General features: G+C 41.7%; 1 protein-coding gene across 2 annotated transcripts; it reads left to right on the top strand.

The window, feature by feature from the left end:
- Nucleotides 1–71: 71 nt before the first annotated feature.
- Cdnf (cerebral dopamine neurotrophic factor) lies at nucleotides 72–13037 on the top strand. Of its 2 annotated transcripts, none has more exons than XM_075970473.1 (4): nucleotides 72–280; nucleotides 7093–7220; nucleotides 9565–9701; nucleotides 11412–11534. In XM_075970473.1, the coding sequence occupies exons 1-4, from the start codon at nucleotides 157–159 to the stop codon at nucleotides 11521–11523; spliced, it is 501 nt and encodes a 166-aa protein (XP_075826588.1). In that variant the 5' UTR covers nucleotides 72–156; the 3' UTR covers nucleotides 11524–11534. The 2 variants fall into 2 exon arrangements, with proteins under 2 accessions (XP_075826588.1, XP_075826587.1); XM_075970472.1 differs by having other exon boundaries at nucleotides 73–280; nucleotides 9565–9706; nucleotides 11412–13037.
- The last annotated feature ends 1390 nt before the right edge of the window (nucleotides 13038–14427 follow it).

The following is a 14427-nucleotide window of genomic DNA, read 5'->3' as shown; positions in this document are numbered from 1 at the left end:
GGAAGAGGCTCATTAGCTTCTTCGCCCGAGCCCGGTTCACGAGAGCCAATGGGAACTCTTGGCGTAATTACGTCACTTGTTTCCTGCCTCCTCCCCGCTTCCAGAGCTTGCAACAGTAGTGCCGAGGCACAGGCAGAGCCCGGTCTTTAACTCAGCATGTGGTGCACGCGGTGCACCAGCCCGGCTGCCCTAGTGACCTTTTGCGCCGGACTTTGGATCTCGAACCTGGTGCTGGTGCAGGGCCTGGAGGCCGGTGTGCGGCCGGGGCCTGATTGTGAAGGTGAGCGGTGTGTGACCTGCTTGCATGGCGGCGACACCACGCTCAGCCCAGCAGCTTCTCCCGGGCCAGGGTGTAAATAACATCTCACCCGAGAAATGCAGCTCAGTCAATAATATACCTCCCCACCCCCGCCTTTCGCAGCCTGAGCAAAAGCTTGACTCGGTGACACTTGAGAACACGTGCTGCTTTTGCTGTCATTAAGTTGGCGCAGGAAAAGGAGTGATTTAGGATTCCTGTTGAGTTTTGTGCAAATGATCTTGCTTCTAACTCAATTCTGTTGCTCCTAACCAAGGAGACTTGTCTCTCTGTGCCTAAGACATGTTTTGAGGTTCGAATTAATTTGTCCCTTTCAGAAGGAAACTAAAACATGACAATATTGCCAGGGTTGTTGAAATCAAAGACACAGTTAAGTCTGGTGAGAACTTTCTAGACAGAAGTTGCTTTACAAAGGAGCACAATAATTCCTTGAGAAGAGAAAGATAAAATAGACAGACAACCTTTTCCTTCTATGGACTTGGCGATCACAACACCTTTATTCCACCAACCCCCTGACTTTGAGGGTGTTGTACTGCTTGGGTTTTACAAAAACAGCATCCTTTTTAAAGAACTGTTAACAGTAGCCAAATGAAAGTTTCGATAGTCCCTTCCTTTGGGACGGCATTCTTCTTTTATTAAAATAATTCAAATGTGTATCTTCTGATCTTGAGAGTGGATGCACTAAACAGGAAATGTAGACTCACAAGCTTCACACTGAATAAGTTGAGTGTGTAGTCTTACTATAAATACTCTTAACTGAAGTCCAGCTTTCTATCAGCAGGTCAACAGAATTGGCTGGCTTGTTCTATATTTCTTTTTTTCTTCTTTCTGTCAAACAATGGCTTGTCTGTCAATCTACCTTCTGCTGGGTTCTCTGCCTTTCTACAGACTTCCACTGTTTTCCTTTTTTTAAAAAATATTTTTTATTGATATTTATTGAGCTCTACATTTTTCTCTACTCCCCTCCATGCCTCTCCTCTCTCCCCTTCAACCCTCCCCCAAGGTCCCCATGCTCCCAATTTACTCAGGAGATCTTGTCTTTTTCTACTTTCTACTTTCCATGTAGATTAGATCTATGTAAGTCTCTCTTAGTGTCCACATTGTTGTTTAAGTTCTCTGGGATTGTCGTTTGTAGGCTGGCTTTCTTTGCTTTATGTTTAAAAACCACCTATGAGGGCTGGAGGGATGGCTCAGAGGCTAAGAGCATGGACTGCTCTTCCGGAGGTCCTGAGTTCAAGTCCCAGCAACCACATGGTGGCTCACAACCATCTATAATGAAATCTGGTGCCCTCTTCTGGCCTGCAGGCATGGAGGCTGAACACTCTGTACATAATAAATGAATAAATCTTTAAAAAAAACCCACCTATGAGTGAGTACATGTGATAATTGTCTTTCTGTGTCTGGGTTACCTAACTCAAAATAATGTTTTCTAGCTCCATTCATTTTCCTGCAAAATTCAAGCTGTCTACTAACTCGGAGGTCCCAGGCTTGGGTGTGCCCGAACCCACAGAGGACCTGCTTACTTCCTCAGAGGCCCCAGACTCGCTCTCGGACCCGCACATTGTTTAAAAAAGTCTTTCAGTGGTTTCCCAGTTTCCTCCAGGTAGTGGCTCCTACTTGCTTTTCCCACATATCTAGTATGTTCCTCAGAAGATTCAAAAATTTCATTCTCTGCCATGCAACTGTGTACTTTTCTAGGTGTCTCTAGATGATGTCACTCATGCCATGGTTTTCAGGATCCATTATGCCACACAATAGTCAGATTATTGAACAAAAGGATAGAAATGTGCCGTGATTTCATGCATGTTTTGGTGAGCCAAATGTCTGTCTTTCCCTCATTGGCTAAATGATGCTGGTCAGAATGACAGCTGAGGTTGAGAAATCCTATGAGGATAGGCTGGGGTAAAGATAGGAGACTTTGCAAGACTGGATCTCTCTTGTAGGAAGAAAAGATGAGAAGTTGCTTAGAGACTTTGATGAATTCCTGCTCACGCACAGCAAGATCACGGCAGCAGCTGTCCTCTTCTTCGCAGACTTAACATGCTTGATAATTAGGTTGATATGTCAGGAGACATTTTTCACTCTGTCAGTGACTCATAACGTTGTTAATCATTTAGATGTGTTTTTATCATTTGCCTCTAGGGAGACCACTGCTCCTTTCTCTTGTTCTGCCTTCCCGGATGTTCCAAAGAGTGCTTTTCTGATTCTGTCTTATATTCTCAACTTCAAAATGTTGGTGTTTCATGAAAATGATACTCAGGCCTATACTTTCTCCATCTCCCTTTTCCCTGTGATCTCATCTTCTGAATATTGCTTGAATATGATGGATTACACATTTATGTACCATCCTAGATCATATCCCAGTTCTCAGATTTATAGTGATGTTCTGCACTTCAACATTTTAGCCAACAATGAGTCATGTATGCTAAGGTGGTTCTATGAAATTATGAAAATGTTCTATCACTCAATGATGTTGAATCACCTGTTTTTAATCATTTGTTTGTATTGATTCTGGGCTTAGGCTAATGCATAATTTTGTTTCTTAGTTTTTAGTAGATAAGTTTAAAATGTAAGAAATAAATTAAGAACTTAAAGAATAAAGATTTAAAGAAAGAAGATATAATGCAATGTTTGTATTTCAAGCTAAGTGTCGTAACAAAACAGTCAAATAGTTTTTTTTAATTAAAGAATTTATATGGTGGAAAACATTGTAAGCTCTGGTTCATCTATCATGAAAGAAAGAAAACTATTTTTTTTTCCAAAAGTTTCATGTAGCCTAAGTGTTCAGTGACTGTCGTGTCTAACTCAGTGTGAACTAATACATGTTCAGTGCATATAGTGTCTACCTCGGTGTGAACTAATACATGTTTAAGTGACTATTTGTGTCAACCTCAGTGTGAACTAATACATGTTCAGTGCCTACAGTGTCGACCTCAGTGTGAACTAATATACTCTTGACCTTCATAGTGAGTCTCCCCTTTCTGGCTCCCCCAGCACAGCTTCTAGCTCTACAGGCTCCATTCATAGTAAGAGTCACATGTAGGCATACCATTTTATAATAAGGCTGTCTTTTTCTTTATATATGTGTCTCTGATACATATGATACATGTGTTCATAAGCTTCCAGAGACCAGAAGAGGGCGTGTGATCTGAAACTAGAGTTTCAGGCTGAGGTGAGCTACCTGACGTGGGTGCTGGGAATGAACTTGGGTCCTCTGGAGGAGCAACAAGTATTCTCTTAAACACTGAGCCGTTGTTCCAGCTCTGATAATTAATATTCCATTTTCACTGTAACTTTCTTATGTTTATGTATCTAAAATGGAGTGAAACTTGCTTACGGCACTCAGTATGATAGCATGTTCTACACACAGGCTTGATCCTCTTGTGGCTGCTGGCTGCATAGGGTCCAGGATAACTATGAATATAGTTCAACATAAAATTGTTGAACTGTATAAAATTCAACAAAACATTGTAAGATTTTGTGTGTGTATTTTTTCTTGTAATTCAACTGCATGGTTCTTAAGCATAAATGTTGTAGATGACAATGTAGTGTTGTAATGCTAAAAGACTGGCCATACCTGCCAATCATGTGGCCTGGGAACAATGAGCTGTACACTATGACCTAGATGTGTAGCAGTCTATAGCATATAGGTTTCTGTAAGTACTCTCTTTGATGTTCCCACAATAAAGTCACCTAGTCACACATCTCCATCATTAAGAGATTCATCACTGTACCAAAAGGCTTCCCTGCTGTATCTACTTGAATTATGTGTTAGTCAGAATTCTTCAGAGCAACAGAATCAATACATAACGTGTTTATGCGTGTGTATATGCGCGTATGTGCGTATGTGTTCGCGTGTATGTACGTGTGTGTTCACGTCTTTAACTTACAATGAAGTTACATCCCCATCATATATTGAAGATATAAGCTAACTTACAATGAAGTTACATCCCCATCATATATTGAAGATATAAGCTAACTTACAATGAAGTTACATCCCCATCATATATTGAAGATATAAGCTAACTTACAATGAAGTTACATCCCCATCATATATTGAAGATATAAGCTAACTTACAATGAAGTTACATCCCCATCATATATTGAAGATATAAGCTAACTTACAATGAAGTTACATCCCCATCATATATTGAAGATATAAGCTAACTTACAATGAAGTTACATCCCCATCATATATTGAAGATATAAGCTAACTTACAATGAAGTTACATCCCCATCATATATTGAAGATAGAAGCTAACTTACAATGAAGTTACATCCCCATCATATATTGAAGATAGAAGCCAAGCTGCATTCAGTACACCTAATCTGCCAGGCATCGCAGTTTTCAATATGGTACACTGTAGAAAGTGGGGTTTAGCCTGATGATTGTGAAGCTGACTGGGTGCTGTGAGTGACTTCCCAATCACATTCTCATTCAGGATGGGGAAGGAAGGTATCATAGGTTATGGCCAGTTGAGATCAGAGACAGAAGCAGTCTACTTGAAAAGGTTTCAGGTTTGGTTATTATAAATTACTAAATTGATTTATATGTTTATTTTATAATATAGAACAGGACGCTTTTGGAAAAGAGTCAATTAAACTTCTGCAAGTAAAATGATGAGACCAGGGCTGGAGAGATGGCTCAGAGGTTAAGAGCACTGGCTGTTCTTTTAGAGGTCCTGAGTTCAATTCCCAGCACCATATGGTGGCTCACAACCCTCTTGTAATGAGACCTAGTACCCTCTTCTGGCCTACAGGCATACATGCAGACAGAATACTATATGCATAATAAATAAATAAATCTTTAAAAAAATTGATGAGACCAACGATCAGCAGATTAGATACCAGTGGGGGAAAAAAAGAAAAAAAAAAGAAATAGTGTATAACAAGATCTAAGCGATGGACTGTGGATATTGCTCAGTTGGTAGAACACTTGCCTAGCATGCATGAAATTCTGGGTTTGACCCTCAGGATGGCATAATATGGTAGTATTCACTAATAATCCTAGCTCTTGGGGCATGGAGCAGGAGGATCAAAAGTTTAGTGAAATAGGGAATTTGAGGCCAACCTGGGATACATGAGACATTTAGTAGTAGGGGGGAAACTGGCCAAGAATGTATCACAGAGCAATGAGAGGATAAGATGGGAAAGAGATAATAAAGATAAAGAAAACTCCTACAAACAGTCATTGGATTTTCAGAAGATCAGCAGAGAGGCATGGACGTTAGTGACATCAGTCCTTGCTATGAGAAAAGTCCTGAAAAAAAAAAACCAATGCAAAGAAGATTTCTTTTTCCTCCCACAGTTGGGGAGAACACTGGCCAGGGGCCACTGAGGATCAAATACCCTCTCTACCACTTGCCCAGCAAGTTAGGTGATGTCTTTTTGGCCCAGTCTCTCTACTTGTAAAGAGGGTAGTGGAATGTCTATGCCATCGCTTTGTTGTGAAACTTGAAGAGTTAAACTACTTGCAATGCTTGCATCAGAGCCAGCAGCTACCAGCCCTGACAAACGTTAACATGGTGGTTATTCATGGCTGCGCCTGAGTCCCATCTATCACAACTCAAGATAATTGGGACTGAATAAGGTTCTTCGAGTTAGGACTTAACTACTGTAGTGATATTTCAGTTGTATTTAAATAAATAAAGCTTGCCTGAAGATCAGAGAGTGAAACAGCCACACTGGTCGGTCTTACAGACCAGGCAGTGGTGGTATACACCTTTAATCCCAGTAGTCACACTAGTTAGCCATAGAAGCTAGGTGGTCGTGGTGCATGCCTTTAATCCTAGCACTAGAGAGGAATATAATATGGGAGTAGATAGGTCTCAGACTCAGTCTCTCATTCTGAGATTCCTGGAGGCAGGATCGCCATTTCAGTCTGAGATAGAGGCAAAAGCCAGTGGCTGACTGCTTTGCTTCTCTGATCTTCAAGTTGAACCCCAATATCTGTCTCTGAATTTTTTGTTTTGTTTTGTTTTGGTTTGGTTTTTCAAGACAGGGTTTCTCTGTAGCTTTGGAGCTTGTCCTGGAACTAGCTCTTGTAGACCAGGCTGGCCTGGAACTCACAGAGATCCTCCTGCCTCTGCTTCCCGAGGACTAGGATTAAAGGCATGCGCCACCACTGCCCGGCTTGTCTGTTTTTTTTATTATTAGTGCTATAAACTCTTGCTCTACTGAAAGTATGGTTTTCAAGCATCAGTTTAGGATTGCACCAATCCCAGATTCATGGTGGTGGGACATAAATACGTGTGCATGCTAAGTAGCTTCATTTGAGGTATTATAGTTATTCAGATTTTTTTCTATGCCTGAAGCAAAGTTGTCCCCAAGATGTCTTATCTCTCTCGTCTTTTAGTATTTGTAGTGGATTCTGTCTACTGCATTCATGGCTTTAGTAACAGAACCCCAAATAATGTTTAGGGTTTGAATCCATGGTCACAATACACTGAACCATACCTATATATTTTACAGTTTACCTTATTTTACGCTTAATAGTGTTTGCCTAAATGTGTGCATTTGTACCAGATGTGTACCTGGCGCTCATGGAGGCCAAAAGAGGGCATCAGATCCTTAGAACTGAAGTTACACATGGTTTTACAGTAGGTGCCAGGTCCTGAACCTGGGTCCTCTGTAAGAGCCGCAAGCGCTCTCAATTGCTCAGGCACCTCTCCAGTCCTGGATCATAACTGTATTTTTCTCACTTGGTGGGTGGGTCACAGTCATAGATATGGTAGAGGTAGAATTGTGTAACAGAACTAAGTCTCTCTTCCTTCTAGTATGTAAAGAATTCTTAAACCGATTCTACAACTCCTTGCTAACCAGAGGAATAGACTTTTCTGTGGACACCATAGAGAAAGAGTTGATCACCTTTTGCTTGGATGCCAAAGGAAAAGAAAACCGCCTGGTATGGTAAATTTCATTTTTCCGGTGTGCTTCAAAAACAAACAAACAAACAAGTAAATAAATAAAAGCCAAATTACCAATAGTTTCCTTTTCCACTTGGAGTTGGTGTCTTCCTACTTCTGTGCCAGCTTCAAACATACTCATTGTAGACGGCAAGCAGAAAACAAGCTTATGTGAAACACGGTCCTGTGTGTTAGGTCTCAAGCCCTGGGACAGATAGCTGAGGTACCCATTTAACAAATCAAAGTGGACTTGACCACCAGGTACTCCCAGCATCCCTCAGTCCCTAGCCATTACAGGGTCCTCCTGGCTGGCATACTCCACCCTCTAGCCTAAACTTTCCCAGCCCAGGGGCTGGGCTGCCCTACCCCAGAGGCTCTTCCCTATATATTCCTGCCATTTTGCTTACCCATTCTCTTTGGGGCCTCCTAGCTATTCTCTCTTTCTCTCTCCCCTCTCTCGTGCCCTCCCCCCTCTCCTCACATGGCTCAGGGTCATGTCCACTCTGAACTCTCCCAGATGTCTCCGTCTCTGACTATGCTCTCTCTTTTACCTACAGTAAACCTTCTTTCTCCTCCAAACACCTAGGAACACTCATGTCCTTTTCCTTTTATTTCTTTTCTTTTGCATTCATAATGGATTCTTGAGAGCAATCCAATTTTCCTTTCTAAGTAAATCACAGGCAAGCAATTTTACATTTTCTTAAACCAAATTGTAAAATAGTTTCTGATGAGAATTTACTATTAGAAGGCTTTTGCATTTGTTACCAAGACACATAGTCAAACCCATAAAACATCTCAGTATTATTCACATGTAATGAATAAGGCTTTTATATTTTCTTTTTTAGATTGTATTTCCTGAATTTAATGTATGGATTATTTCAATATTTCTGTAAAAATAAAGGCAATTTTAGATGAAATCATTTTTTCCCATCTTGTATGTTTTACCATTGAGCTATACCTCAGCTACCAGGCCAGTTCTTTTTTGCCTAAAGTAGCCATGTTAATGTGTACCACTGACTGACACATTGCCAAACTCTTGTCACTTATTTGTGTCACCGGCCTTTACATATGTATAAACACAAGCAAAGATTTTTTATTTTTAATTATGCATATGTGTGTGATTCTCTGTAGGGTTTTGTGCACGTGTGAATGCAGGTGCCTGCAGAGGCCAAAAGAGGGTGCTAGATCCCCTTCAGCCAAAGATACAGGATATTGTGAGCTGCCGGATGTGGGTAGATGTTGGGAGTCCAACTTAGGTCTTAAGGAAGAGCAGTATGAACTCTTAAATATTGAGCCATGCCTCCAGTCATACATACATACATACGTACATACATATGCCTGTTTTTTGAGACATGGTTTCTCTATGTAACCCTGGCTGTCCTGGAATTTGCTCTGTAGACCAGGTTGGCCTCGAGCTCAGAGATTCACCTGCTTCTGCCTTTGCCTCCTGCATGCTCGGGTTAAAGTATGCACCGCCACTGCCTGAATTTATATTCTTCTATGTAAAATTTTAAGTCAGGTAACTGGAAAGGCAGTGCAATGAAAGTTAAAGACGTGATGATGTATGGGACACCTAAAATGCTGGACTGGCTAATTCTGTCTTTTCTACTTTTGGGCTGGGTGATCTTTGCTGTCTTGGATACAACATGGGAATAACAATAGCACTCACTTCTCAGGATCACTGTGAGAAGTAATAAGTTAATCTCTTTGGAGGGGTGAGAGCAGCATTTGGCAGAGCAAACCCCAGTCTCTCGCCATCACAGAAATTATCAGGTGAATCTAATTAGCCTGATGACAAGGCTGGAGTCACTGTCTTTGGGTGCCTCAGTTAGCCAGGGTTAAAATTTAGTAGCTGGACTATGAAAACAAGTCTAACCCCTCATTCTCTCCACCCCCTTTTTCTTCTTTTCTTTCTTTTTTTTTATTTTTTATTTTGTTGTTGTTGTTTTTCGAGACAGAGTAAAAACCCTAGCTGTTCTGGAACTCACTTTGTAGACCAGGCTGGCCTCGAACTCACAGAGATCTGCTTGCCTCTTCCTCCTGAGTGCTGAAATAAAAGGTGTGAGCCATCACGGCCCCACCTCGTTCTTCCTTCTTTACACTGTTTTTCTTGCTTTTATTCATCGCCAGGAACACTAAGTCTTTCAAGTCACATTTCATTTATTTATTTTGTATGCATGTGTGTGGCACGCATAGAGAGGTCAGAGGATAACTTGAAGGGGGCAGTTCTCTCTTCCTACCAGGAGGGTTTCAGGGATCAAACTAAGGTTGTCAGTTTTGGCAGCAGGCACCTTTACCGTCCAAATCTCATCAGCCCTGGATGGCCTCTTATTCTCTTTTCAGTGCTATTATCTAGGAGCCACCAAAGACGCAGCCACCAAGATCCTCGGTGAAGTCACACGTCCCATGAGTGTGCACGTGCCCGTAGTGAAGATCTGTGAGAGGCTGAAGAAGATGGACAGCCAGATTTGTGAGCTGAAGTACGGTACGAAGAGACGCAACCGTCTTTCCCAATACGTTCCATGTGTCGTCAAGCTTTGAAACATTGGGCCATGCTATGTCAAAGCCAGCATTAGAGGGAAGGGATTCTCCACTCACGGGCAGGTTGATGAGCTGGTGAATGGTGTTTTTGTGTCAGCTGAGCTCCTATTAAAAAAAGGGAAATAAATGAACTAATAATAACCTTATAGCAAATACTGGATACTAAAGGATAATCGGCATTAAGTTGGAATTGCCAGCCCAAAGTTCAAGTTCCTAGTTTACTAAGGTGATGTCAGTCATGTGTGTATGGAATATTTCTGAAGATGAATAGCGGAGCCCTGCTCGGTGGACCAGGAAGACATGAGTCCTCTGATCAGTGGCGGTAGGGCCTTGAAGTTACAATGGAACCACATTTTTATCCTAGGCGTGTTCATCCTTCCGTCAGCTTTCACTTTTAGGAACTGGGCTACTCCCATCCAATCAGGTTTCGCGTGATGACATAGCTCACCAGAGGTGCCTAAAATACACAGCCTGGGAGGGAAGGTGCTGTCCTATTTAAAACTCTATCCTTGGCCTTATAAATTTCACATGGTTAAATCTATTCTTATACTGAAGGATTGTATCTGGGCCAGCCTGTTGCGTAGAGGGAGTCAGTGTAATTAAAACTTTAAAATTTTTTCCCTCAGATATCCTTAACACCTGAAATCCCACTGAGAGATACGCTTTCTTTTTGCATAAGTTGTTGTTTTCTGTCACACACACACATGCACACACACACACACACACACTGTATTACTGTAAGTGACCTAACTAATTAGCATCCAGATCTCATTTAGTCTCATTTCCCACCACAGCTGTGAATTGTACACATGTCCCATAGCTACACAGCAAACATGAAACAGGTTTAAGGTTGAAAGATACCAAAGACAACCTCGTTTTTAGTTTGCCAAGCATAGGCCCCGACTTCCAGGGCAGGTATTATGGGTAAGCATCCCTTCTAATTGACTTTAAAGAAGTAGGGTAGAGGCAGGAAGCCCTGAGTCCATACAAAACATGTTCATAGAAGGGACAACCTCAGAAGTTCAAGTTCTTAATATAAAATGGCATAACATTTGCACGGAATTCTGCCACATCATACAATGCAAATGTTATGTAAGTAGTTTTCCTTTTCATATTTTGTGTGTTTGTGTGTGTTTGCAATCCTGTCTGTCTGTCTATCTATCGATCGATCTCTCTATCTATCTATCTAGAGAGATAAATGCATATGTGAAATAACATACATGTGAAGGTCAATCTGTGAAGGAACAATCTGTGGAGTCAATTCCCTCTTTCAACGGTGTGGATCCCTGGGGATTGAACTTAGGTCTTTGGGCTTGGTAGCAAGTGCCTTCACCCACTGAGCTATCTTGCCAGCCAGCAAATAGTTGTTATACTGTAATGTTTAGGGGATTATGATGAGAAAAATCTCTGTATATGCTCAACATAGATTCAGTATTTCTGTTCCTGAATATCATTGGTCTATGATTGGGAACAGTAGAACCCGAGAGGATTGACTGGTGATTTGCATGTTCATTGGGTCTACCTTGATTCCCACAGAAAAGGAAATTGCCTCTCACTGAAGGAGAATGAAGTCAGCACCATATGCCCTTCTAAGAGCTTCATGAGATTTTTGTTTTGTTGTTCAATCGTGCGTCCTTTCTTACATTTAGAGAAGAAACTGGACTTGGCATCGGTGGACCTATGGAAGATGAGAGTTGCAGAACTGAAGCAGATCCTGCACAGCTGGGGGGAGGAGTGCAAGGCCTGTGCAGAAAAAAATGACTACGTGACCCTCATCAAAGAGCTGGCCCCCAAATATGTAAAGCCACAGCCCCAAACAGAGCTCTGACTTCAGCTATCAATGAACATGGACAGTAGTTAGAGTTAGTCTAAGACATGGATGTGTTGGTTAAGCTAACCAGGGACCACCTTGGTGGCTGCCCGTCTTGCTGTTGTACTGCTTAGGCTTATGATTAACCTGTGCTTCATGCTGGCACCCACGTTTGCAGAGTACGGAGACCTCCGCGTGCATTTCTCAGTGTCCTTTGGAAGGTGCAGTGGCTCTCTTTGCATCACTGTGACAATAATGCCTGTCAGGATCCTTAGGGGAGGGGAAGATTTACCTTGGCTCATGGTCTCGGTCCATCATGTTGGAGTAGTTAATGGAGGAGCAGCTCAGAGCATGGGGCCAAGAACTTGTCAGAGGCTGTTGTCATTGTGGTGGACTGAGAAGCTCAAACTGATGTTCAAATCATGATAAGGCTGTAATCTTCCAAGGTCTAGCCCTACTGATCTACTTCTGCCAGCTAGACTTCACCTCACAGCCTTCCCCCTCACCTCTCACTGGGGGACACACATTGAAAATGAACTGATGGGGGGCTGTACTGGCTGGTTTTGTGTGTCAATTTGACACAGGCTGGAGTCACCTGAGAGGAAGGAGCCTCAGTTGAAGAAACGTCTCCATGAGAACCAGTTGTAAGGCATTTTCTCAATTAGTGATCAGTGGGGGAGAGCCTATCTCTGGGCAGGTGGTTCTGCTTTCTATAAGAAAGCAGGCTGAGCAAGCCAGGGGAAGCAAGCCAGTAAGCAGCATCCACTATGGCCTCTGCCTCTCCCGACTCCAGGGTCCTGCCTGTTTGAGTCTATGTTCGGGCTAATTATAATCACCCTCGAATTGCCAAGGGTTCAAGACTCAAGAGTCTTCTTTCATTGTCCCACATCAGACAGGACTAGAGCTCACTCAGCACATGCAGGCAGCAGAGATGCCTATGGTTTCTAGCACTATTCTATCAGCTTTAAACAGCAAACAAGAGTTTCAGCTCCATTTTCCAGCCATAGAAGAATAAGAACCCCATGGTAGAAGTGGTTGTCTTTGTATCATAGGTCAGGGTGTGGATACCCAAGAAAGCATCCCCTTGAAACTTTCTGGGGTGATAAGAGAGATGATCATTATATTGATATGGAAGTATAATTAAGACATGGGTGTTTTATTGTACATCAGTTCTATCTAATAAACAGTTGTAAAAGTTATTTGATAATTACTCAACTTAATTGATTAAAAACAACCATTCATTTAAATAACCAGATGAAGTTACTGGCAATCTGTTTGTGGAGCAGAGAACTCCTTCAGACAATAAATATACATTGACAAAATAATGTCCACTTTTAAGTGATGCAAATGAATGCATTTTCAGCTGAGCAATGGGGTGTGAGTGAACGTGTTAGAGAATTGCTGGTTCCCAAGGAGAAATGTAGATTGCCTGACTGGAAAAGAAGAATAAAAGTCTTATTGTAATGAATGGCCCAAGGTGGTTCTTGTTTCTGGAGTTTAGCAGTTTTTTCACCATGTGGGAATAACCTCCTTCATTTTGAATTGTATTTAAGAAATACCAGAGTTGAACTGGGGAAATGGTCCAGGGGTTAAGAGCATTAGCTGCTCTCCCAGATGACCCAGGTTCAATTCCCAGAACCCACAAGGCAGCTCACAATCATCTGTGACACCAGTTCCAGAGGCTCCAACACCTTCTGACATCCACAGGCACCAGGAACCCAAGTAGGAGAAAGATGTACTTGCGGACAAAATGCATATACAGATAAAATAAAAAACAAAAATACAAAAATTAAATATATCAATATATTAGTCAGTGTTCCATTGCTGTGAAGAGACACTATGACCAAAGAAACTCTTATGAAAGAAAGCATTTAATTGGGGGCTTACCTAACAGTTTGAGAGGTTCAGTTAATTATCATCATATGGTGGAGAGCATGCAGACATGTAAACTTGCTGGAGAAATAGCTGAGAATTCTACAGCCAGAGGAAGATGAGACTCTGGACCTGGCATGGGATTTTGAAACCTCAAAGCCTACCCCCAGTGACACATGTCCTCCAAGAGTCCACACTTCCTAATCCTTCTCAAATAGTGCTACTCCCTGGTGACTAAACAGTCAAATGTGTGAGCCTGGTGTGTGTGTGTGGGCGTTCTTATCCAACCCACTGCAGTTGGTTTCTATTTTGCACTCAAACTACGAAACATTTGGAAATGACCTTAGCTATTTGATTTCAAAATTAGGTCATATTTCTGTGTCATTTTTTTTCTTTTTTAGGAATCTGGGTAATAGGAACACTATTTAGTAAGTCATTCAAATCACTGACGTTGTTTTCTCCTTTTTCCCAGTGCTGGCCACAGTCTGTTTTTACAGGAATCCTTCTCAGACTTCTGAAGTTGCTCCTACAGAGCAGTAGGGTGTTGAGAACCAGCCTCGACAAAAATACTTCTTACCAGGGTAGGGGTGTGGAAATTGAAGAAATATAAGTAAAGAATATCAAGATGCATAAAAAATAATATGACAGAAAATATAGAAAGTATTGGGAGAGCAGTCGAGTGACTGAAATCCTTTATTTTTCTACACTTTTAAACCCAACGTAAATGGGGAGGGGCGACAAAAGACTTTATTAACTCGATACAAAGGATAACTACACAGTCTTTATCATCCTGAGACATCAAATCATTAGCATTCTGTTGTCTAGGTAGCCAAGATGCTCTAAATCACAGTATCTGAAGATTGCCCCTCCCCAGGTGACCTCATAGTTACAAAAGACGGAGCAGAAGTACATTTGCATACCCTGACCACCTGTCAGGATGGCTTGGATTTACTAGAATGAGCTATCTTAATTTCAAGAGAACC

The sequence above is a fragment of the Microtus pennsylvanicus genome, chromosome 4 (assembly GCF_037038515.1).
Source record: "Microtus pennsylvanicus isolate mMicPen1 chromosome 4, mMicPen1.hap1, whole genome shotgun sequence".
In the NCBI taxonomy this organism is placed as follows: domain Eukaryota; kingdom Metazoa; phylum Chordata; class Mammalia; order Rodentia; family Cricetidae; genus Microtus; species Microtus pennsylvanicus.
Note: the sequence above shows the minus strand (reverse complement) of the source record. Positions and strands in the feature narration are given on the sequence as shown.

Bases quoted from the DNA above. Each gene is read 5' to 3' on its own strand.
- Cdnf (XM_075970472.1), top strand. From the start codon at position 157: ATGTGGTGCACGCGGTGCACCAGCCCGGCTGCCCTAGTGACCTTTTGC. The intron at 7,221-9,564 runs GTATGGTAAATT...TTCTCTTTTCAG, and splicing joins AAGGAAAAGAAAACCGCCTG to TGCTATTATCTAGGAGCCAC. The intron at 9,707-11,411 runs GTACGAAGAGAC...TCTTACATTTAG, and splicing joins GATTTGTGAGCTGAAGTACG to AGAAGAAACTGGACTTGGCA.